Source organism: Oncorhynchus kisutch, linkage group LG1 (assembly GCF_002021735.2).
Source record: "Oncorhynchus kisutch isolate 150728-3 linkage group LG1, Okis_V2, whole genome shotgun sequence".
Taxonomy (NCBI): Eukaryota; Metazoa; Chordata; class Actinopteri; order Salmoniformes; family Salmonidae; genus Oncorhynchus; species Oncorhynchus kisutch.
Window position 1 is genome coordinate 71,031,945 of NC_034174.2, and position 24,561 is coordinate 71,056,505.

The 24,561-nt window shown below is 44.0% G+C and overlaps 2 protein-coding genes across 2 annotated transcripts; one reads left to right on the top strand and one right to left on the bottom strand.

The window, feature by feature from the left end:
* Positions 1-3,853: 3,853 nt before the first annotated feature.
* LOC116375258 (zona pellucida sperm-binding protein 3-like) lies at positions 3,854-7,667 on the bottom strand. Its single transcript, XM_031831685.1, has 9 exons — positions 7,019-7,667; positions 6,737-6,849; positions 6,488-6,588; positions 6,228-6,396; positions 4,672-4,783; positions 4,474-4,562; positions 4,311-4,390; positions 4,015-4,119; positions 3,854-3,918 (listed from the first exon to the last, which is right to left on the bottom strand). Exons 1-9 carry the CDS (start codon positions 7,625-7,627, stop codon positions 3,899-3,901), a joined length of 1,398 nt encoding a protein of 465 aa, XP_031687545.1. The 5' UTR covers positions 7,628-7,667; the 3' UTR covers positions 3,854-3,898.
* A 7,040-nt stretch (positions 7,668-14,707) lies between these two features.
* LOC109878435 (ras-related protein Rab-40C) lies at positions 14,708-20,649 on the top strand. Its single transcript, XM_020470665.2, has 6 exons — positions 14,708-15,419; positions 15,639-15,699; positions 15,791-15,851; positions 15,984-16,061; positions 18,016-18,238; positions 20,130-20,649. Exons 1-6 carry the CDS (start codon positions 15,266-15,268, stop codon positions 20,450-20,452), a joined length of 900 nt encoding a protein of 299 aa, XP_020326254.2. The 5' UTR covers positions 14,708-15,265; the 3' UTR covers positions 20,453-20,649.
* Positions 20,650-24,561: the final 3,912 nt, after the last annotated feature.

Sequence of the window (24,561 nt, forward strand, 5' to 3'; positions counted from 1 at the left end):
TCTAGCAAGGGCAATTTTGGGGCTTCGCCATGTTTCATTGAAATGTACAGCTGTGTGTCATCCGCATAGCAGTGAAAGTTAACATTATGTTTTCGAATAACAACCCCAAGAGGTAAAATATATAGTGAAAACAATAGTGGTCCTAAAACGGAACCTTGAGGGACACCGAAATTTACAGTTGATTTGTCAGAGGACAAACCATTCACAGAGACAAACTGATATCTTTCCGACAGATAAGATCTAAACCAGGCCAGAACTTGTCCGTGTAGACCAATTTGGGTTTCCAATCTCTCCAAAAGAATGTGGTGATCGATGGTATCAAAAGCAGCACTAAGGTCTAGGAGCACGAGGACAGATGCAGAACCTCGGTCCGATGCCATTAAAATGTCATTTACCACCTTCACAAGTGCCATCTCAGTGCTATGATGGGGTCTAAAACCAGACTGAAGCATTTCGTATACATTGTTTGTCTTCAGGAAGGCAGTGAGTTGCTGCGCAACAGCCTTTTCTAAATTTTTTGAGAGGAATGGAAGATTCGATATAGGCCGATAGTTTTTTATATTTTCTGGGTCAAGGTTTGGCTTTTTCAAGAGAGGCTTTATTACTGCCACTTTTAGTGAGTTTGGTACACATCCGGTGGATAGAGAGCCGTTTATTATGTTCAACATAGGAGGGCCAAGCACAGGAAGCAGCTCTTTCAGTAGTTTAGTTGGAATAGGGTCCAGTATGCAGCTTGAAGGTTTAGAGGCCATGATTATTTTCATCATTGTGTCAAGAGATATAGTACTAAAATACTTGAGCGTCTCTCTTGATCCTAGGTCCTGGCAGAGTTGTGCAGACTCAGGACAACTGAGCTTTGAAGGAATACGCAGATTTAAAGAGGAGTCCGTAATTTGCTTTCTAATAATCATAATCTTTTCCTCAAAGAAGTTCATGAATTTATCACTGCTAAAGTGAAAGTCATCCTCTCTTGAGGAATGCTGCTTTTTAGTTAGCTTTGCGACAGTATCAAAAAGAAATTTCGGATTGTTCTTATTTTCCTCAATTAAGTTAGAAAAATAGGATGATCGAGCAGCAGTAAGGGCTCTTCGGTACTGCACGGTACTGTCTTTCCAAGCTAGTCGGAAGACTTCCAGTTTGGTGTGGCGCCATTTCCGTTCCAATTTTCTGGAAGCTTGCTTCAGAGCTCGGGTATTTTCTGTGTACCAGGGAGCTAGTTTCTTATGAGAAATGTTTTTAGTTTTTAGGGGTGCAACTGCATCTAGGGTATTGCGCAAGGTTAAATTGAGTTCCTCAGTTAGGTGGTTAACTGATTTTTGTCCTCTGGCGTCCTTGGGTAGACAGAGGGAATCTGGAAGGACATCAAGGAATCTTTGTGTTGTCTGTGAATTTATAGCACAACTTTTGATGTTCCTTGGTTGGGGTCTGAGCGGATTATTTGTTGCAATTGCAAACGTAATAAAATGGTGGTCCGATAGTCCAGGATTATGAGGAAAAACATTAAGATCCACAACATTTATTCCATGGGACAAAACTAGGTCCAGCGTATGACTGTGACAGTGAGTGGGTCCAGAGACATGTTGGACAAAACCCACTGAGTCGATGATGGCTCCGAAAGCCTTTTGGAGTGGGTCTGTGGACTTTTCCATGTGAATATTAAAGTCACCAAAGATTAGAATATTATCTGCTATGACTACAAGGTCCGATAGGAATTCAGGGAACTCAGTGAGGAACGCTGTATATGGCCCAGGAGGCCTGTAAACAGTAGCTATAAAAAGTGATTGAGTAGGCTGCATAGATTTCATGACTAGAAGCTCAAAAGACGAAAAAGTCTTTTTTTTTGTAAATTGAAATTTGCTATCGTAAATGTTAGCAACACCTCCGCCTTTGCGGGATGCACGGGGGATATGGTCACTAGTGTAGCCAGGAGGTGAGGCCTCATTTAACACAGTAAATTCATCAGGCTTAAGCCATGTTTCAGTCAGGCCAATCACATCAAGATTATGATCAGTGATTAGTTCACTGACTATAATTGCCTTTGAAGTAAGGGATCTAACATTAAGTAGCCCTATTTTGAGATGTGAGGTATCATGATCTCTTTCAATAATGACAGGGATGGAGGTGGTCTTTATCCTAGTGAGATTGCTAAGGCGAACACCGCCATGTTTAGTTTTGCCCAACCTAGGTCGAGGCACAGACACGGTCTCAATGGTGATAGCTGAGCTGACTACACTGACTGTGCTAGTGGCAGACTCCACTATGCTGGCAGGCTGGCTAACAGCCTGCTGCCTGGCCTGCACCCTATTTCATTGTGGAGCTAGAGGAGTTAGAGCCCTGTCTATGTTGGTAGATAAGATGAGAGCACCCCTCCAGCTAGGATGGAGTCCGTCACTCCTCAGCAGGTCAGGCTTGGTCCTGTTTGTGGGTGAGTCCCAGAAAGAGGGCCAATTATCTACAAATGCTCTCTTTTGGGAGGGGCAGAAAACTGTTTTCAACCAGCGATTGAGTTGTGAGACTCTGCTGTAGAGCTCATCACTCCCCCTAACTGGGAGGGGCCAGAGACAATTACGCGATGCCTACACATCTTTCTAGCTGATTTACACGCAGAACCTGTGTTGCGCTTGGTGATCTCTGACTGTTTCATCCTAACATCGTTGGTGCCGACGTGGATAACAATATCTCTATACACTCGCCAGTTTTAGCTTTAGCCAGCACCATCTTCAGATTAGCCTTAACGTCGGTAGCCCTGCCCCTTGGTAAACAGTGTATGATCGCTTGATGATTCGTTTTAAGTCTAACACTGCGGGTAATGGAGTCGAACAATGAGTTTTCAATTTGTCAGAGCTCATGGTGGGAAGCTTCGGCGTCTCAGACCCCGTAACGGGAGGAGTAGAGACCAGAGAGGACTCGGCCTCTGACTCGCTGCTTAATGGGGAAAACCGGTTGAAAGTTTGTTGGCTGAATGAGCGACACCGGTTGAGCGTTCCTACAGCATTTCCTTCCAGAAACCGTGAGAAAGTTGTCCGGCTGCGGGGACTGTGCCAGGGGATTTATACTACTATCTGTACTTACTGGTGGCACAGACGCTGTTTCATCCTTTCCTACACTGAAGTTACCCTTGCCTAACGATTGCGTCTGGAGCTGGGCTTGTAGCACAGCTATCCTCGCCGTAAGGGGAGTACAGCGACTGCAATTAGAAGGCATCATGTTAATGTTACTACTTGGCGTCGGCTGTTGGAGGTGCTGACGAAGCGTGTCCAGATAAAGCGTCCGGAGTGAAAAAGTATGAGAAAAAATAACGGTAGTTAAAGTAAAGTCCCGGGCTGGTATAGTTCCTCGTGGTCTGCAGTCGAGGCCAGTTAGACAATGCTCAGTTCTCTAAAATGTGCAGCAGTTTATGGTAGTGAAATTAACCAAATTCTGCACACTCCCTCAATTTAGACATCTGTGGTCGTGTGACAACTGCTTATATAAGAGTGGCCTTGTGCCCATCACAAGGTCCACCTGTGTAATGATCATGCATTTTAATCAGCTTCTTGATTTGCCACACCTGCCAGGGTGATGGAGTAGCTTGGCAAAGGAGAAATGATCAAACATGGATTTCAAATGTGAAAACTTGAACTAAGCTTTGTACATATGGAACATTCCTGGGTTCTTTCATTTCAGCTCATGAAATTAAGTTTATATGTTGGATTTATATATTTTAAAATTACATACCAATAATTTCCAAACACATTCCAATATTCAACTACTTCAAATAAAAAAATATGTTTGTCTGAAAGTAATCAACTTCAATATTTCAACCCAGTTCTGCCTGTACCTCTGCAGCCATTTTGAAGGAACTCAATACACATGAGTTTAAAAAGTTTATTTTATCAAAAGAATTGTCCACTGCTCATCAAACTCTCCCAACAGCACCTAAAACAATGAGGGAAAAGCTATTATTTTCAGGAATTTGTGCTCATATATTAACATAATGAACATTCTTAAGAATTAAGCAGAGGGACTGAGTACCTTCAGTAGCCCCGTCTTTGAAGGGTTCCATGCTCCAGGTTTTATTTTTAGCATGGTCGTCATGGGCCATCGTCGTAAAATGACTGGTCACAGTTTGTGCGTGAGCTATGAGAGCGTTATTAGATAAGTATTGCATTTTCCACAGATTACAGTCAAACCATAATGTAAAATGGTGGTATGAATGCCCACATTAAGTCGTCAAAATGGCTACCCATTCCCCATTCTCTAATGCGCTCAGGTGAAAGGGTTGGTGACAATGAGACAAGACTGGTTATGAACCGGGCCTATATGCTCACCGGAAGGTTGTAGAGAAGGAGAAGGACAAGAGCCGACACAGCATGAGCAAACCGCAGCTGCACCATACAGTGCCACCCACCTAGGACAATCACAAGAAATATTAGTTAACCCTCATAGCAAGGAGTCCCTCAGAACTCAAGTCAATCACTCAGGTGAACCTACTTTTTAGTCTTTGTGTCATAGTTGCAGGATTTGAAACTTGGAGTTGGAGTGACATTCCCTGTAGTTATTTCACAGTGCAAGTGGAGTTTCTGGAAGAAAATAAATGTACTTTCTTTAAGGTGCATTACTGTAGGCCTATAGTATTAAAGCAGCAAACCATCATGCTTAGTTGTTTGGAGATTCACACATGAGTCAGACCTGATTGTCCAGGCCCTGGAAGATGAAAGCTCCGACAGTGAACCTCAAAGCATTGTTGGTTGTGTGTGACAGGAACTTTGACTGGACAGTATTCTTGCCATCCACCATGCATCTAGTGAAGAGAAGATTGTGTACTTAACACTCCAATTTGGGACAAGGTTCACTCGCTGGTTCTTATTCTCACCTTGTAAACTAGGGACTGAGTTACAAAAGACACTAGGGCTGTTTACACAGGCAGACCATTGTGATTTCTCTCTTGGTTGAGGTTTAACACTTGGCATCCCATATATTGCATTACCACCCCCAACTGAATTATAGGCCCATGACACTGATACAAAATGGGAACCAAAAATACACTGAATATTACCCTACTTTAACCTCATCTGATCCTTCCCCAGGCCAATGGGCTGAGAGGACAGGACACTACCATGCTACACACGCTGTGCTTGTCCTCTGTACCTTACTGAAGCATACATGTCAGTCATTGGCCTATCCCTCTGTGCTGTCAGACATCCCAGTCACAGGAATCCTCAGAATTGCTCACCCTTGACCCATTCTCTACTTCCCTCCCTCAGCACTACTCTGACTAGCCACCGGACACTTCTGATCCCCAGCAACATGTGCACTCTACAGTTGAACCCTCTATCCCATGCCCTTCTGCACACATCCACATTTTGGAATCTCCCTCCTTCACACTGTGACAGGACCATAAATGTTGCAGCTGAAACAGAGCAGTGGATTCACCACAAAAGCTCCAACAGGATAACTGATACATCCTAACATGATCTTGTCAGGTAAAGACTGACTCAAATCAAAAGGGCTGACAGTGACACACCGTGTTGCCACTGGGTCTGCGTCGCACCAAACTTCACACAGGAATCTTCAACTTCCATTGCGCACCATTGAAGGGAGTGATTTCTGGGGTGGCACAAAGCAAGACTATACTAGTTGCGGCGCACAGTGCGCCTGCTCCCTCTGATCTAAAGAAACAAGTCGCATCCACCGACTCAAAAGCACACCCTCTTTTCCACCCCTGGATCAGCCAAAATACCTGGTTCCATCCTCTTCAAAAACCTGTCCCACTGGACCAAAATGCATCATTATCATAACATGTCCAGCATCACAAACCTTTACCCCTTCAATTTCACCTCCATAACGCGAACTGGCATCTGGCCCAATTTCAACTTGACATACCCCTTTCCCTGTTATTGCTAGAGTCAAATTCAAACCCAACCTCTTTCCCTCCAATCCTCTTCCCTTAACCAATTACCCGACTCCTGAAAATAATCCATTTTCCCAAACCGAAATTTCTTTAGCCTTGGGAGACATGCCTAGCTCTGTACTCCCACATCAAATGTCAATTTGACCAATCAGATAAGTTTAAAGACTTGATGTGATTGGTCTTTCAAGCAATTAGTGGACAAAATAGAAATAGGCTGCCTGTGTAAACTGCCCAGCTGTGGAATCTAGCCAATTAACTAGCAAGAAATTAACTACCATGAACAAAACAAAACCAGGCCAAGATAAATTGTAGTTCTGTAACAAAGTAGTTTTACCCATAGTTGTCGACCACAGTGTATTTGAGAGTGGAGTTGGGGCTAGCAGTCACATAACAGTTGTTAATATACACCCGCCGATGCAAAGAAATAGTGGGAACTTTGGCCTCAAAGTACATTGGTTGTCCAATGATATAGGTTGTATTTCCAGTGAGCTTGTTCCATGATTCTGAAGAGAAAGGATAGAGTTACGGTTCTTTAATAGAAAACAATACTGCAAGTGCATTCAGATTTAGGTGACATCTGTCAAGTCAACTCACCATCATAAGATGTGAGGGTGACGCCAACCTTGGATCTAAGGGCCTTGAAGACTTTTCCCGCCAAACGAGGATGAAAGCCAAACTTGTAAGAGTGGTGGATCCTGTAGAAAATGGCCATTAGTGCAGTCAGACACTCAAATAATATCCAGACTAGCATACTACCTAGTATGGAGCCATGTATAGGATATGCTAGTGTGGACATTGGAACGTAGCCACCAAATGTGAAATCATGATGAAGTGGTGGTTCACCGATTGTAGCGGCATTCGATGTGAACAGAGAATGGCAACTCCCTCACAATACCGCCTATGGCCTCTGGCTCGTACTTCAGCACGTTGGAGTAGGAAATATAGTCAGCGGTACACTGGAATAGGAGAAACAACTCTAAAAACCACCAAGACATCTGAACATAATCATTACAGCCATGGAAATATAATCCCTTCAGACCATTGCAATTTGACTGGATCACTCAGGGCATACATTTGATGTCTGAGTGAAAGGGGATTGTATTTCTGATGGCATTGGTAGCCAACCTTTCTATGGAAGCTACAGCTTTTGATGTTGTAGAGCATGTAGTAGTGTTCCGCGGTGGATTGGTTGACTTTGCATTTGTGGAGTTTGAGGTACTTGCAGGCGTCGGGGTTGGTGAAGGCGTCCTTTCTGATTCTCACATAAATCCTGTCGAGGTGGCACAGGACCTCAACCTTCTTAGAGTGAACTGGAGGAGTGGTGGGTGGAGAGGCGGTGGGCAGCAGGATGTGCTTGACTGAGAGTGGCAGCGGCCTGAACTTCCCTTCAGGATTGAAGACATCCGCTTGGTCCTCAGAAGCACGAATAGGGATGTATTCTGGTAGCTTCAGATAGTCTGGCTTATGAGAATGCTCCAACATGGGAGTGGCCACAATTTGGGAACGAGATCTGACCTTGGGTTCAGAGTCGTCATCAAACCTCAACATCTCGTCCCACACAAACTCAGTGTCATTCCTGTCATCAACAGCTAAAGGGAAGCCCTTACCTGGCAAACCATAAGCAGAGTAGTAACTCATGAGCAAAAGCATCAATTTCACCACCATCTTGTCATTCACCACCAAGTCTGTCTCAATAATCCAGAGCAGGAAAAGGGAGTATGAGAGAACCACCATTTGCTTGTGTGTTTTATACACTAGCTACAGCACCCAAGTAATTGCAACACCTGGTGGGGACTTTAATCAGTAGCAGAATCAACCAATCAGCAGTCACCAGGGCCCAGTTTTTCAAAAGTTATATGATCACAGTTTCATTTTAAAGCAGATATAAATCGCCTTGTGATGGGGAATGGACGTTTATTATGTTCAACAGGGAGGGGCAATTGAAAGTAAGATTCCGCCCATCTGCTTTTATACTATAGTTGGACTATAAGTTGTTAAATGTGTCTTCTGAAATAAATATTTTAAAATAAATATAGTTTTACTCCATGAAAACAAGAGCTCAGTTCAGAGTTGACATATGTGGTGAGTGTAAAAGTGTGTGTGAGGGTGTGTGTTGTGTCAGTATGCATGTGTGTACGTGTTTTGTGTGTGTGTCCGGTTAGCCATTTGATTAGCTATTTAGCAGTCTTGATTCGCAGTTTTATGGCTTGGGTTGTAGAAACTGTTCAGGGTCCTGTTGGTTCCAGACTTGGTACACAGGTACCGCTTGTTGTGCGGTAGCAGAGAGAACAGTCTATGGCTTTGGCAGGAGTCTTTGTCAATTTTTCGGGCCTTCCTCTGACACCGCCTGATATAGAGGTCCTGTATGGCAGGAAGCTCAGCCCAAGTGATGTACTGGATCATACTCACCACCCTCTGTAGCGCCTTGAGGTCGGGTGCCTTGCAGTTGCCGTACCAAGCGGTGATGCAGGAGTGAAGTCGGCGTAGGTGCATCTGCAACAACCGAAAGTCGGACACTGATGTGGTTTACCAACAGCAAGGCTCAGTGCAACATGGCAGTGTTGTCATTGTATATAAAAGTTGTTCTTATAATGTCAAAGTAAACATGTCTCCAACCCCCATATTATATGCTCACAAACTGGAAATGTACACTGAGTGCACAAAACATTAGAAACACGCTCCTGATATTTAGTTGCACCCCCTTTTGCCCTCAGAACAGCCTCAATTCGTTGGGGCATGGACTCTACAAGGTGTCAAATGCATTCCACATGGATGCTGGCTCATGTTGACTCCAATCCTTCCCACAGTTGTGTCAAGTTGGCTAGATTTCTTCGTGACCTAATTTGTATTGCAATGGTGATCAATTACACGGCTAAAGTGGAGGGAAAGTCCAGGAAGATGGACATTATTGTGGATGCTGGGACTAAAACATTTCTCAGGGAAGGCCGGAGCAGGGTCGGATTAATGAGGGGTTTACTGGGGTTGAATTACCAATTTAAAATTTTTCACATTTTAGTCATATAGCAGATGCTCTTTTCCAGAGCGACTTACAGTCAGTGCATTCATCTTAACATAGCTTGGTGGGACAACCACATATCACAGTCACAGAAAATAAATGTGACTGCAAATGTTTCCTCAATCAGCATCAGTAAAGTCAGAGCTAGTCAGAGCTCGAGCTAGGGGGTCAAATCAAATCAAATCATAAAGTATTTGTCACATACACATGGTTAGCAGATGTTAATGCGAGTGTAGCTAAATGCTTGTGCTTCTAGTTCCGACCATGCAGTAATATCTAACAAGTAATCTAACCTAACAATTTCACAACAACTACCTTATACACACAAGTGTAAAGGAATGAATAAGAATATGTACATAAAACTATATGAATGAGTGATGGCAGAACGACATAGGCAAGATTCAGCAGATGGTATAGAGTACTGTATATACATATGAGATGAGTAATGTAGGGTATGAAAACATTATATAAAGTGGCATTGTTTAAAGTGGCTAGTGATACATTTATTACATCCATTTTTCCATTATTTTCCATTATTGGCTAGAGTTGAGTCAGTATGTTGGTAGCAGCCACTCAATGTTAGTGATGGCTGTTTAACAGTCTGATGGCCTTGAGATAGAAGCTGTTTTTCAGTCTCTCGGTCCCAGCTTTGATGCACCTGTACTGATCTCGCCTTCTGGATGATAGCGGTGTGTACAGGCAGTGGCTCGGGTGGTTGTTGTCCTTGATGATCTTTTTGGCCTTCCTGTGACATTGGGTGGTGCAGGTGTCCTGGAGGGCAAGTAGTTTGCCCCCGGTGAGGCGTTGTGCAGACCTCACTACCCTCTGGAGAGCCTTACGGTTGTGTGCGGAGCAGTTGCCGTACCAGGCGGTGATACAGCCCGACAGGATGGTCTCGATTGTGCATCCGTAAAAGTTTGTGAGTGTTTTTGGTGACAAGCCCAATTTCTTCTGCCTCCTGAGGTTGAAGAAGCGCTGCTGCGCCTTCTTCACCACGCTGTCCGTGTGGGTGGAGTATTTCAGTTTGTCAGTGATGTGTACGCCGAGGAACTTAAAACTTTCCACCCTCTCCACTACTGTCCCGTCAATGTGGATAGGGGGATGCTTCCTCTGCTGTTTCCTGAAGTCCATGATCATCTCCTTTATTTTGTTGACATTGAGTGTGTTGACATTGAGTGTGAGGTTATTAAACAAAATATTGCATTTCCTAGGAACGCGAAGCGAGGCGGCCATCTCTGTCGGTGCCGGAAGAGAGTGCAAGTGCTGATTAATGTTGTATTTTTTGGTGTATTTTTTTATTACATTGTGTTACGTTACAGCCTTATTCTAAAATTGATTAAGTTGTATTTTTTTCCTCATCAATCTACACACAATACCCCATAATGACCATTTGTGCAAATGTATAAAAAAAAGTAACAATTGAAATATCACATTTACAATAGTATTCAGACCCTTATTCAGTACTTTGGTGAAGCACCTTTGGCCGCGATAACAGCCTCGAGTCTTCTTGGGTATGAAGCTATGAGCTTGACACACCTGTATTTGGGGGGTTTCTCCCATTCTTCTCTGCAGATCCTCTCAAGCTCTGTCAGGTTGAATGGGAGTGTTGCTGCACAGCTATTTTCAAGTGTCTCCGGAGATTTTCGATCGGGTTCAAGTCCGGGCTCTGGCTGGGCCACTCAAGGACATTCATAGATTTGTCCCGAAGCCACTCCTGCGTTGCCTTGGCTGTGTGCTTAGGGTCATTGTCCTGTTGGCAGCTGAACCTTTGGCCCAGTCTGAGGTCCTGAGTGCTCTGGAGAAGGTTTTCATCAAAGTTCTCTCTGTATTTTGCTCCGTTCATCTTTCCCTCGATCCTGACTAGTCTCCCAGTCCCATTCCGCTGAAAAACATCCCCACAACATGATGCTGCCACCACCATGCTTCACCATAGGGATGGTTCCAGATATGACGCTTGGCACGCAGGCCAAATAGTTCAATCTTGATTACATCAGACCAGAGAATCTCGTTTCTTGTGGTCAGAGTCTTTAGGGGCCTTTTGGCAAACACCAAGCGGGCTGTCATGTGCCTTTTACTGAGGCGTGGCGTCCGTCTGACTACTCTACCATAAAGACCTGATTGGTGGAGAGCTGCAGAGATGGTTGTCCTTCTGGAAGGTTCTCCCATCTACACAGAGGAACTCTAGAGCTTTGTTCTTCCCCAGATCTGTGCCTCGACACAATCCTGTCTCGGAGCTCTACGGACAACTCCTTCGACCTCATGGCTTGGTTTTTGCTCTGTCAACTATGGGATCTTATATTGACAGGTGTGTGCCTTTCCAAATCATGTCCAATCAATTGAGTTTACCACAGGTGGACTCCAATCAAGTTGAAGAAACATCTCAAGGATGATCAACAGGATGCACCTGAGCTCAATTTCGAGTCTCATAGCAAAGGGTCTGAATACTTATGTAAATAAGGTATTTCTGTTTTATATTTTTTATAAATTGGCAAAAATGTATTTTTTAAAAATGTTTTTGCTTTGGCATTATAGGGTATTGTGTGTAGATTGATGAGGGGAAAAAATAATTGTATCAGTTTTAGAATCAGACTGTAACATAAAATGTTTTGGAAAAAGTCAAGGGGTCTGAATACTTTCCGAATGCACTGTATACGGCTTATTGCATCGGGGCAATATATCTATAATCCATAGAAGGTTTATGGAACCTCTTACCCTGGCAACTTGACTATTCATCTCATGGGTACACTAGCAATGGATGCCAGTCCTGACTAGAATGGGAACTGCCATCTGTGGATTATATTTCTATGGTTGGGTACAGCTGTTATCCTTTTGCAAATTTAAAAATACAAAAAACGTACAGTTTGGAAAGCAAATGCCTACTTCTGACAAGAGAAGACTAACCTCTGTAGAACCAATAGTAAAACATGTTTCTCAACAACTCCCATTTTTTTTGCAAACAGCAGCACTGTTTTTCAAAGTAGGTGACCTCATCTTGAGACAGGCTATTGCCAAGACTTGTGCATCGGCCATCACCGTGAGTAGTAGCATATGGCTTCATCTTCATTATTAGGTGAGTCAGTGTGCCAATGTAAATGTTATTTAGTAGCCTAATGTAGCCTAAAATGTTCCCCATGTGTGAAAATCCTAAAAACACCTCAGGTCAACTGTAGCCTACGCCACATCACAAATGTTATTATAGTTTTATTATAAAGGGACTTTTTCTTCAACAGTAATTGTACCACGCTTTCGAATTGCATCTTGGTGCATGGATTTGTATACAGTACGAGAAGAAGAAGAAGTAGTCTTGGCCAAAGCATCCATGGAATTGTTGCTTGAAACTGAAAGTATGGCAAGTGAAGTGTGTGACAATGATTGGAACATGGTGAAATCAAAGAATGGAACGAAACGAGCTAATCAAATCAAATTGTCTTGTTCGCATACCCATATTTAGCAGCTGTTATTGCGGGTGTAGCGAAATGATTGTGTTCCTAGCTCCAACAGTGCAGTAATGTCTTACTATACAAATACACAAAAATACACACAAATCTAAAAAGTTAAAGAATGGAATTAAGAAATGTATAAATATTAGGACTAGCAATAAATATATGATGGGATGTATAAATATTATGGACAGTATATGAATAGAATATGTAGTATATCTGTAGAATACCTGGGATAGAATAGTATATGTATAGCAATAGTTGAATAGGATAGAAAAGCAGGGTGATTTGGTTTAGTTTAAATAAAATGTTGATAGTTTGTATGATTTTTTGACCCCACTTTGTTTCCTTTTTGGGATCCTTATTATCCACCCAAACAGTAGGTAGCTTTATGCAAATCAAATGGTTGCGAACGCCATTATACCAGAGAAGAAGAAGAAAAAGAAGAAGAAAACCGGCAAACTGCATGTAAGGATATTTAAGTTATCCTGTAGGAGCTTTTGTGCTGAATACATTACGTTGTTCCAGGTGTCAAGCATATGGGCATGTGGCAGCAGTGTGTAGGAGGGAGGTTCCTAGGTGTGAGAAGTGTCCAGAAGGGCATGAGACAAAGGAATGTGTAGCATTGGAGAAAGTAGTGGTACACTTGAAGTCGGAAATGTACATACACTTACGTTGGAGTCATTAAAACTTGTTTTTCACCCACTCCACAAATTTCTTGTTAAGTTGGTTAGGACATCTACTTTGTGCATGGCACAAGTCATTTTTCCAACAATTGTTTACTGACAGATTATTTCACAACTGGCTAAACCACAATTCCAGTGGGTCAGAGGTTTACATACACTAAGATGACTGTGCCTTTAAACAGCTTGGAACATTCCAGAAAATGATGTCATGGCTTTAGAAGCTTCTGATAGGCTAATTGTCATGATTTGAGTCAATTGGAGGTGTACCTGTGAGTGTATTTCAAGGCCTAGCTTCAAACTCAGTGCCTCTTGGCTTGGCATCATGGGAAAATCTAAAGAAATTAGCCAAGACCTCAGACATTTTTTGTAGACCTCCACAAGTCTGGTTCATCCTTGGGAGCAATTTCCAAACGCCTGAAGGTACCACGCTCATCTGTACAAACAATGGTACGCAAGTATAAACACCATGGGACCACACAGCCGTCATACCGCTCAGGAAGGAGACGCTTTCTGTCTCCTAGAGATGAACGTACTTTGTTGGAAAAGTGCAAATCAATCCCAGAACAACAGCAAAGGACCTTGTGAAGATGCTGGAGGAAACCGGTACAAAAGTATCTATATACACAGTAAAGCAAGTCCTATATCGACATAACCTGAAAGGCCACTCAGCAAGGAAGAAGCCACTGCTCCAAAACCACCATAAAAAAGCCATACTATGTTTTGCAACTGCACATGGGGACAAAGATGATACCTTTTGGAGAAATGTCCTCTGGTCTGATGAAACAAAAATATAACTGTTTTTCCAAAGAATTACCATCCCAACCGTGAAGCACGGGGGTGGTAGCATCATGTTGTGGCGGTGCTTTGCTGCAGGAGGGACTGGTCCACTGCACAAAATAGATGGCATCATGAGGAGGGGAAATTAAGTGGATATATTGAAGCAACATCTCAAGACATCAGTCAGGAATTTAAAGCTTGGTTGCAAATGGGTCTCCAACTGGACCATGACCCCAAGTATACTTACAAAGTTGTGGCAAAATGGCTTAAGGTCAACCGAGTCAAGGTATTGGAGGAATGGGCCAAAATTCACCCAACTTATTTGGGAAGCTTGTGGAAGGCTACCTGAAACATTTGACCCAAGTTAAACAATTTAAAGGCAATGCTACCAAATACTAATTGAGTGTATGCAAACTTCTGACCCACTAGGAATGTGATGATAGAAATCAAATCTGAAATAAATAATTCTCTCTACTATTATTCTGACATGTCACATTCCTAAAATAAAGTGGTGATCCAAACTGACCTAAGACAGGGAGAGTGTGGTAACATCTCACAGCAAGAACTGGCAAAGCTGGTGCAGTCCATCACTGCAGTACTTAATGTAGCTGGTGTCCACAACAGATACTGACTGTTACTTTTGATTTTGACCCCCCCTTTGTTCAGGGACACATTATTCCATTTCTGTTTGTCACATGTTTTTAGAACTTGTTCGGTTTATGTCTCGTGCTGAATCTTGTTATGTTCATAAAAATATTTATTACGTTTGCTGAAAATAAACGCAGTTGACAATGAGAGGACGTTTCTTTTTTGCTGAGTTCTTAAGGGAGTTTAACTCCAGTCTAGTGGGCGGCGGTAATGCAACATATATTTGATGCCAACCGCTATTAAACTTAATCAAAGAAGAAGAGAAACCGGAAAACCGGATGTTGATGCTGGCAAAAGCTAAATCTAGGTTGATGTTATTTGCATTGTTTTGATACTGACGCGTACTCGAAGGCAACTAATTGTTATTTATGGACTCTTAAATGAAGTAACATTTCCGTTTTGAATTAACATTTCAAAAACAATGTTTTACCTTGTAGAGGACATTTGGTTTTGGAGGCAGAATGGCCCAGATTAATGAATGATGTTTTCGTAAATTAGTTTAGGTAGCTAACGTTAGCACGGGGTATTTTTCTTTCACATAAGTTACTAGATAGCTAACTAACGTTAGCTAGGTAATGGATTTTCAAAGAAAACATGATGGAATTGGAGATAATTCGTGCTCAACGCTCATTGTATGTTTTGTAGCTAGTAGTGCGCGACACTGCTAGCTAGTAACCTTCATTTCTCTGTGGCTAACGTTAGCTAGTAAACAACGTCGTTCTCCCTTAGTGTTCGACAAGGCATTCCACACAACTTCTCCCACCCGCAGTCGTGGATCTCCAAACTCGGTCTTAACTTGATACCAATGCGTGGGATGATGGCTACACAGGGCAGCCCTGTCAAGAGTTACGACTACCTCCTGAAGTTCTTGCTGGTTGGAGACAGTGATGTGGGGAAAGGAGAGATCCTAGACAGTCTGCAGGACGGATCAGCAGAGTCTCCCTATCCCTACAGCAGTGGTGAGTGTATGTAACTAGTTAGAATACATCAAGTGTATACATTATATGAAGTATAAACATACTAGTCAGTGTTTTTTTTTAAACTCTGGAATCAAACTGGCCATTTGCCATTATACTCTCCATCATAGGCTATCAAGCTTGTTGATGAAAAATCAATCCCTTGTAGTTTGAGGTTAAGGTTGGGCTGGCTGTCTGCTATAATCATGTTTGTTTTCTCAGGGATTGACTACAAGACTACCACAATCCTGTTGGATGGGAGAAGAGTCAAGTTAGAGTTGTGGTACATGTAGAAAATACTTGTCTAATACTTGCAGAAAACTCATTGACAGAAAGCTAAATGGAATCTAACAGGGTCATTCTTTGTTCAACAGGGATACGTCTGGACAGGGTCGATTCTGCACAATATTCCGGTCATATTCACGTGGGGCACAGGTGGGTTAGACCCCTTCATTCCAAATGCTTCAGGTTCTAGGCTATATCATCTGTGTATTCAGGGACAAGCGGACTGTTTACTGATTAAAGATGTATTGCTTGTTCATGTCCCCTCACTCCCCCAACCCACAGGGAATCCTGCTAGTTTATGATATCACAAATGGCTGGTCGTTTGATGGCATTGACCGCTGGATCCGGGAGATCGATGAGGTAAGCTAGTTTGCTGACTGATCATTTAACACTGCACGTCTGACGATGTGACTCAAGTCTTCATTCTAAACAGCATATCTGCCTCATCATGCTGCAGTAATAGCTCAAATGAAATCCACCATACCGGTTTGTAGATAGTAGAATCACTAGCCATGTAGAGCTATTGCCAGGCAGGCAGGCTGTAGTCTGAGGATCTGCTGTTGTTATCAAAAGACTCCCCTCTGGCAAACGGTTTAGGTCAGTCACGACCAAAACCTCCCACAACCTGAATAGCTTTTCCCTCTGTGCTGTGGCCTTCACCAACTGGCCACACATGGCGGCATGTAGCCTAGTGGTTAGAGCGTTAGGCCAGTAACTGAAAGGTTGCTAGATCGAACCCTCGAGCTGACAAGGTAAAAATCTGTCGTTCTGCCCCTGAACAAGGCAGTTAACCCACAGTTTCTAGACCGTCATTGTAAATAAGAATTTGTTCTTAACTGACTTGCCTAGTTAAATAAAGGATAAATACAAACAAACAAAAAATACGCAAGGTTGTAAACTCATCACTTTTTGGAGATATTTGCTCTTTTCATTTCAAAATAGGTTGTCCACGTGAATCGTGTCGAACCGCAAAAAAAAAATGGAGGAGAGGCCGAAAATATCATCTCCCTCTGTGATCAGTAAATGATGGTGCGTTTCTCATTTAGAAATGAATGACTGAGCACAGAATGCTTCCTTACGCCTCCTACAAATAGAATATTAAACAGAGTTAAGAGTGTGACGTCATATCAGAATGACTACTTTACCCAAAGTCACGTGTGACAGCTGTGAGCAGCTAGCCACATCCCCTAACCAGCCATTAGCCTACCTCAGCTGCTCCTCTCCATCTGTTCTCCATCAGGTTATACATGTTATTAAGCTGTGATGGCGAGCTGGGGTGTGCAGACAGTGATGAGGTTTGTTGTTACATTTGTTTAGTTATTGGAGCGGCATGGTCGTTTTTGGTTTGATAACAAACAACCTTGTTTAGCCATGCTACCTGGCTGGCTAGCTAACATCATGGTGCCTTGTCTGTGCACACATTTGGATGGCACTGGAAAAAGGGATAGATAGTCCTCTCAAAGAGATGCTTCAAAGGTAGGATGCATATGCCTGATAAATGTATTCTAAGCTAAATCAGAATCTAAAATCTATTTTTTCTCTTCTGTTTTTTCTGTTCCTTAAATTCTGTTTGGTGCCTAAATTTGTGTGTGTGTGTGGTGTGTGTGTGAAGAGTAGTCTAAAGATGGTTTCATATAGGCCTAGTGTGTTTTCCCCTTACTGCCACAATGAAAATGCAGATCATTATGCATTTCTATTCCCTTACTACATTCCTCCTGCCCAATCACAGGTAGGCCTTTGGATATGAGCAAATCAGCTCTTTTCTGCAGTAGCCTTTTTTATTATACAGTAAAAAGTGTGAAGTTAAATTCAGAGGTGTGAATATCAGGGACAGGTTTTCGTGCAGAACATATATAGAGAACGGAAACAGTGGATTTAACAACTGACATCAATAAGGGATCATAGTTTTCACCTGGGTCCACCTGGTCAGTCTGTGTCTTGGAAAGGGCAGGTGTTTGTTTTGTTCTAATGTAGTTTAAAGTGTTAATTATATAGTCTGTAGTTTTTAGCTTCAGTGTACTTGCTGTGTGTGGATTCTGTGTCTCTATATTTAGTATTTTCTGTCTATTGTCTGTCTGACTCTGTAGCAGCACCATTTCACCAAGAGAAATTCCTGGACATGCAAATGTATTTACAGAATAAAGGTGATTTCTGCTCTTCCTGTTTCCTGCTTTGAGAAGGCCGGTGTGTTTCCTGTTCGAACAGGGTTTGTGTGTGATTTGATTAAAGGAATCGTAAACAAGATGGGAGTTGTTAACAAAACAACCCCTACTCTCAATATCATCCTCCTATTGATTTCTCTCCTTTCCCCCAGCATGCCCCGGGGGTGCCCCGCATCCTAGTTGGCAACCGGCTCCACCTGGCCTTTAAGAGGCAGGTGCCCACGGAGCAGGCCCGCGCATACGCCGAGAAGAACGGCATGACCTTCTTTGAGGTCAGCCCTCTGTGCAACTTCAACGTCATCGAGTCGTTCACGGAGCTGTCGCGCATCGTGCTGATGAGGCACGGCATGGAGAAGTTCTGGAGACCAAACCGAGGTGAGGAGACCAGGGAAGACTAAAGTTACAGCCACTGTAGGGTCTTGGGTTGGGAAGCCTTAGGGTGCAGTAAAACAATGGGGAAGGTTATTGTTGGTGTGAGGAAACTTGGGCTTGTTTGTTATTTTATGTTGCTACCCTTCAATTCTTTGATTTGATTGATATATGGAATATATCTAAACTCATCAAAAAAAGAAACGTCCCTTTTTGAGGACCCTGTCTTTCAAAGATCATTTGTAAACATCCAAATAGCTTCACAGATCTTGATTATAAAGGGTTTAAACACTGTTTCCCATGCTTGTTCAATCAACCATAAACAATTAATGAACATGCACCTGTGGAACGGACCTTAAGACACTAACAGCTTACAGGCGGTAGGCAATTAAGGTCACAGTTATGAAAACTTAGGACACTAAAGAGGCATTTCTACTGACTCTGAAAAACACCAAAAGAAAGATGCCCAGGGTCCCTGCTCAACTGCATGAACGTGCCTTGGGCATGCTGCAAAGAGACATGAGGACTACAGATGTGCCCAGGGCAATAAATTTCAAAGTCCGTACTGTGAGATGCCTAAGACAGCGCTACAGGGAGACAGGTCGGACAGCTGATTGTCCTCGCAGTGGCAGACCACGTGTAACAACACTTGCACAGGATCGGTACATCCGAACATCACATCTGCGGGACAGGTACAGGATGGCAACAACAACTGCCCGAGTTACACCAGGAACACACAATCCCATCCATCAGTGCTCAGACTGTATGTAGTAGCCTGAGAGAGGCTGGACTGAGGGCTTGTAGGCCTGTTGTAAGGCAGGTCCTCACCAGACATCACCGGCAACAACGTCGCCTATAGACACAAACCCACCGTCACTGGACCAGACAGGACTGGCAAAAAGTGCTCTTCACTGACGAGTCGTGGTTTTGTCTCACCAGGGGTTATGGTCAGATTAGCGTTTATCATCGAAGGAATGAGTGTTACACCGAGGCCTGTACTCTGGAGCGTGATCGATTTGGAGGTGGAGGGTCCGTCATGGTCTGGGGCTGTGTGTCACCGCATCATCGGACTGAGCTTGTTGTCATTGCAGGCAATATCAACGCTGAGCGTTACAGGGAAGACATCCTCCTCCTTCATGTGGTACCCTTCCTGCAGGCTCATCCTGACATGACCCTCCAGCATGACAATGCCACCAGCCATACTGCTCGTTCTGTGTGTGAATCCTTGCAAGACAGGAATGTCAGTGTTCTACCATGGCCAGCGAAGAGCCCGGATCTCAATCCCATTGAGTACGTCTGGGACCTGTTGGATCGGAGGGTGAGGGCAAGGGCCATTCCCCACAGAAATGTCCGGGAAGTTGCACGTGCCATGGTGGAAGAGTGGGGTAACATCTCACAGCAAGAACTGGCAAATCTGGTGCAGTTCATGAGGAGGAGATACACTGCAGTACTTAATGCAGCTGGTGGCCACACCAGATACTGACTTTCTTTTGATTTTGACCCCCCCTTTGTTCAGGGACACATTAATCCATTTCTGTTAGTCACATGTCTGTTTAACTTGTTCAGTTTGTGTCTCAGTTGTTGAATCTTGTTATGTTCATACAAATATTTACACGTTAAATTTGCTGAAAATTAACACAGTTGACAATGAGAGGATGTTTCTTTTTTTGCCGAGTTTATTTGGAATAATGAAAGGTGGTTGTCTCTTGCTTGCTGAGTTCTCATTTGATGGGAGGAAGCGCACTGGGCTCTCCTCGTCATTGACGCAACAGCAGCTGTCCCGCCTGCAAAATAAACCAGCAACACAACTAGATTGTTGTCATGTCCTCTACTATACCGTTATATCATGTAATACAACATGACTATGTTCTTCCCTGTCCATCCCCCTCCCCACCAGTGTTCAGCCTCCAGGACCTGTGTTGCCGCTCCATCGTCTCATGCACCCCCGTCCACCTCATTGACAAGCTGCCTCTCCCCGTGGCCATCAAGTCCCACCTCAAGTCCTTCTCCATGGCCAACGGAATGAATGCTGTCATGATGCATGGACGCTCCTACTCCGTGGCCACCAATGCGGCGGGCGGCAGCGGCGGCGTGAGCGGCAACAACAACAGCAGCAGCAGCAGCAGCAAGGGAAACAGTCTCAAACGCTCAAAGTCCTTTAAACCGCCTCCGAGCCCCCCCAAGAGTAGCAGCAGCAAAAGTAACTGTAACATCACCTAGTGAGGGGCGAGGAGGAACTCTGAGGCCTCCCATTGGGCATAATGCTATCGCTGATTGGGCGCTCAGGGGCCGCAATTTGGAGATGCATAAACACACAACAGGAACTGTAAAAGCTGTTGAGTGAGTCCAATACAGGCTTTCACTTCTTTCTCTAGCCCCTTAGCGCTATCTTGTGGGTCTCCGTTAAACCTACAGCTACCACCCACTGTAACCAGTAGGTCACTAGCTTTCGTCCTAAAACAGAAGTGAGTTACCTCTGGTTTTTTCAGCCTTTCTATGGGGAAAGATCATTTGTAAACATCCAAATAGCTTCACAGATCTTGATTATAAAGGGTTTTAAACACTGTTTCCCATGCTTGTTCAATCAACCATAAACAATTAATGAACATGCACCTGTGGAACGGACCTTAAGACACTAACAGCTTACAGGCGGTAGGCAATTAAGGTCACAGTTATGAAAACTTAGGACACTAAAGAGGCATTTCTACTGACTCTGAAAACACCAAAAGAAAGATGCCCAGGGTCCCTGCTCAACTGCATGAACGTGCCTTGGGCATGCTGCAAAGAGACATGAGGACTACAGATGTGCCCAGGGCAATAAATTTCAAAGTCCGTACTGTGAGATGCCTAAGACAGCGCTACAGGGAGACAGGTCGGACAGCTGATTGTCCTCGCAGTGGCAGACCACGTGTAACAACACTTGCACAGGATCGGTACATCCGAACATCACATCTGCGGGACAGGTACAGGATGGCAACAACAACTGCCCGAGTTACACCAGGAACACACAATCCCATCCATCAGTGCTCAGACTGTATGTAGTAGCCTGAGAGAGGCTGGACTGAGGGCTTGTAGGCCTGTTGTAAGGCAGGTCCTCACCAGACATCACCGGCAACAACGTCGCCTATAGACACAAACCCACCGTCACTGGACCAGACAGGACTGGCAAAAAGTGCTCTTCACTGACGAGTCGTGGTTTTGTCTCACCAGGGGTTATGGTCAGATTAGCGTTTATCATCGAAGGAATGAGTGTTACACCGAGGCCTGTACTCTGGAGCGTGATCGATTTGGAGGTGGAGGGTCCGTCATGGTCTGGGGCTGTGTGTCACCGCATCATCGGACTGAGCTTGTTGTCATTGCAGGCAATATCAACGCTGAGCGTTACAGGGAAGACATCCTCCTCCTTCATGTGGTACCCTTCCTGCAGGCTCATCCTGACATGACCCTCCAGCATGACAATGCCACCAGCCATACTGCTCGTTCTGTGTGTGAATCCTTGCAAGACAGGAATGTCAGTGTTCTACCATGGCCAGCGAAGAGCCCGGATCTCAATCCCATTGAGTACGTCTGGGACCTGTTGGATCGGAGGGTGAGGGCAAGGGCCATTCCCCACAGAAATGTCCGGGAAGTTGCACGTGCCATGGTGGAAGAGTGGGGTAACATCTCACAGCAAGAACTGGCAAATCTGGTGCAGTTCATGAGGAGGAGATACACTGCAGTACTTAATGCAGCTGGTGGCCACACCAGATACTGACTTTCTTTTGATTTTGACCCCCCCTTTGTTCAGGGACACATTAATCCATTTCTGTTAGTCACATGTCTGTTTAACTTGTTCAGTTTGTGTCTCAGTTGTTGAATCTTGTTATGTTCATACAAATATTTACACGTTAAATTTGCTGAAAATTAACACAGTTGACAATGAGAGGATGTTTCTTTTTTTGCCGAGTTTATTTGGAATAATGAAAGGTGGTTGTCTCTTGCTTGCTGAGTTCTCATTTGATGGGAGGAAGCGCACTGGGCTCTCCTCGTCATTGACGCAACAGCAGCTGTCCCGCCTGCAAAATAAACCAGCAACACAACTAGATTGTTGTCATGTCCTCTACTATACCGTTATATCATGTAATACAACATGACTATGTTCTTCCCTGTCCATCCCCCTCCCCACCAGTGTTCAGCCTCCAGGACCTGTGTTGCCGCTCCATCGTCTCATGCACCCCCGTCCACCTCATTGACAAGCTGCCTCTCCCCGTGGCCATCAAGTCCCACCTCAAGTCCTTCTCCATGGCCAACGGAATGAATGCTGTCATGATGCATGGACGCTCCTACTCCGTGGCCACCAATGCGGCGGGCGGCAGCGGCGGCGTGAGCGGCAACAACAACAGCAGCAGCAGCAGCAGCAAGGGAAACAGTCTCAAACGCTCAAAGTCCTTTAAACCGCCTCCGAGCCCCCCCAAGAGTAGCAGCAGCAAAAGTAACTGTAACATCACCTAGTGAGGGGCGAGGGAGGAACTTCTGAGGCCTCCCATTGGGCCTAATGCTATCGCTGTATGGGGCGCTCAGGGGCCGCAATTTGGAGATGCATAAACACACAACAGGAACTGTAAAAGCTGTGAGTGAGTCCAATATGGCTTTCACTCTTTCTTAGACCCCTAGCGCCATCTTGTGGGTCTCCGTTAAACCTACAGCTACCACCCACTGTAACCAGTAGAGCTCACTAGCTTGTCGTCCTAAAACCCAGAAGTGAGTTACCTCTGGTTTTTTCAGCCTTTCCTATGGGGAAAGAATAGGGTTTTGAGATAAACACTGAAAATAAGGTCTGAGGTAAACACAGGCTTAGGAGATCTTATACACTTTGTTCTATGAGAGGTAGCCAGTTATTATGACCTTTATTCATTATGATGCCTTTATGTGCTTTTTTTATTACATAAATGCATCAAAATTCACAAAGTGACGTCAGCTGATGAAGATTATCTCCTAGAACAAAACGTATAAGATCTCCTAAGCCTGTGTTTACCACAGACCTTATTTTCAGTGTTTATCTAAAACTTTTCCCCAGTCCATCGAACCGTGGCGGAGTTAGTGCCTACAAAAAGACAACATTACTATTTCTCTCCATACAGCCTCTTGGACTTTAAGCTGTGATGTCATCACTCACCTTCCTGTCAACACTACAAGAGAGTATGAGGACTCTGAACAGATTCACTGGGTATATTTAAGTAGACGTAGTGTACATGCGTGGTAATAGGTCGGCTTGTTTTCCAGTGGATGTTTTGCACGGACTTTTTACGTGATTCGTCTTGAATGTTTTGCGAGTTATAGCCTATGTCTGGGTCGTGTCCATTAGGGCATGCGATGGAAAATGTTTTGCAGCGGAAACTGCAAATTTGAGCGTTTCTTATTTCTTACAGGTTGTCCTTTCTTGTTTGTCTTTTTTATTTTTATTTGCTGCCTACTGAACTGGTTTGATATGGCTCAGAAACACATTGAGCGATTATTCTTTCCAGATCTCACACGGATTTGCCAGGGGCAGAACAACACATTTTACCTTGTCAGCTCGGGGATTTGATCTTGTAACCTTTCGGTTACTAGTCCAACGCTCTAACCACTAGGCTACCTGCCGCCCATCCATCTGTTGGTCTTCTTCTGTGTGTTGCTCTGTCTGTTGACTTGGGTCCTTGTCCTGTTTGGCACCAGAATGTATAACACCAGTCTGGTCTGTGCTCATATGATTGATTTAAAAGCAAATGGGGTCAAGCTGTTATAGCATAGGGTCATTGTAGATTTCACTGGTTTCATTTCAGAATAATGGGTGCAATATCAGACTGCTCTCCCTCACTGTTTGCAGTTTAAAGGTATACTCAGCAATATGACGTAGATGCAGAAAGTAAACCGCATGGGGGGGGGACTTCCATAACAACTAAGCTTGAGGCTCTACTTCTATGCTGTTATTGTCCCGTGACTACCAGGCTGTGAACAGTGAGAAGTGAAGTGTGAGAGTGAAGTCTTGCATCATGATCATCTCCATATCTGCCGTGCTGCTCGTGGCAATGTCATTTAGCTGAGTCTACCTTTTAATGCTGATCAGAGAGCCAATGGTGTGTTGATCTGAGTCTGTTTGCTCATTCATGGCCCTTTTCCCTGTGTGACCCTGTGAGTCACCAATATGTGCCTGGCTTTTTACCGGTATCATGATTTACCTTGAAGTATCAGTAGGATTTTTTGGGGATGCCGCAAAGGGCTAAAATATCACTTTGATAAGTGGTTATGTTAACTTGTGACTTACTAACTTTGGACTCCAGTAAACTTAAATGTATCCACATATGGCAAAA

Excerpts from the sequence above, each read along its gene's own strand:
- LOC109878435 (XM_020470665.2), top strand. The coding sequence starts at position 15,266 with ATGCGTGGGATGATGGCTACACAGGGCAGCCCTGTCAAGAGTTACGAC. Across the intron at positions 16,062-18,015 it reads GGATCCGGGAGATCGATGAG|CATGCCCCGGGGGTGCCCCG; the intron begins GTAAGCTAGTTT and ends CCTTTCCCCCAG. Across the intron at positions 18,239-20,129 it reads GTTCTGGAGACCAAACCGAG|TGTTCAGCCTCCAGGACCTG; the intron begins GTGAGGAGACCA and ends CCTCCCCACCAG.
- LOC116375258 (XM_031831685.1), bottom strand. The coding sequence starts at position 7,627 with ATGGTGGTTCTCTCATACTCCCTTTTCCTGCTCTGGATTATTGAGACA. Across the intron at positions 4,563-4,671 it reads TCCAGGGCCTGGACAATCAG|AAACTCCACTTGCACTGTGA; the intron begins GTCTGACTCATG and ends ATTTTCTTCCAG. Across the intron at positions 4,391-4,473 it reads TATGACACAAAGACTAAAAA|GTGGGTGGCACTGTATGGTG; the intron begins GTAGGTTCACCT and ends TGATTGTCCTAG.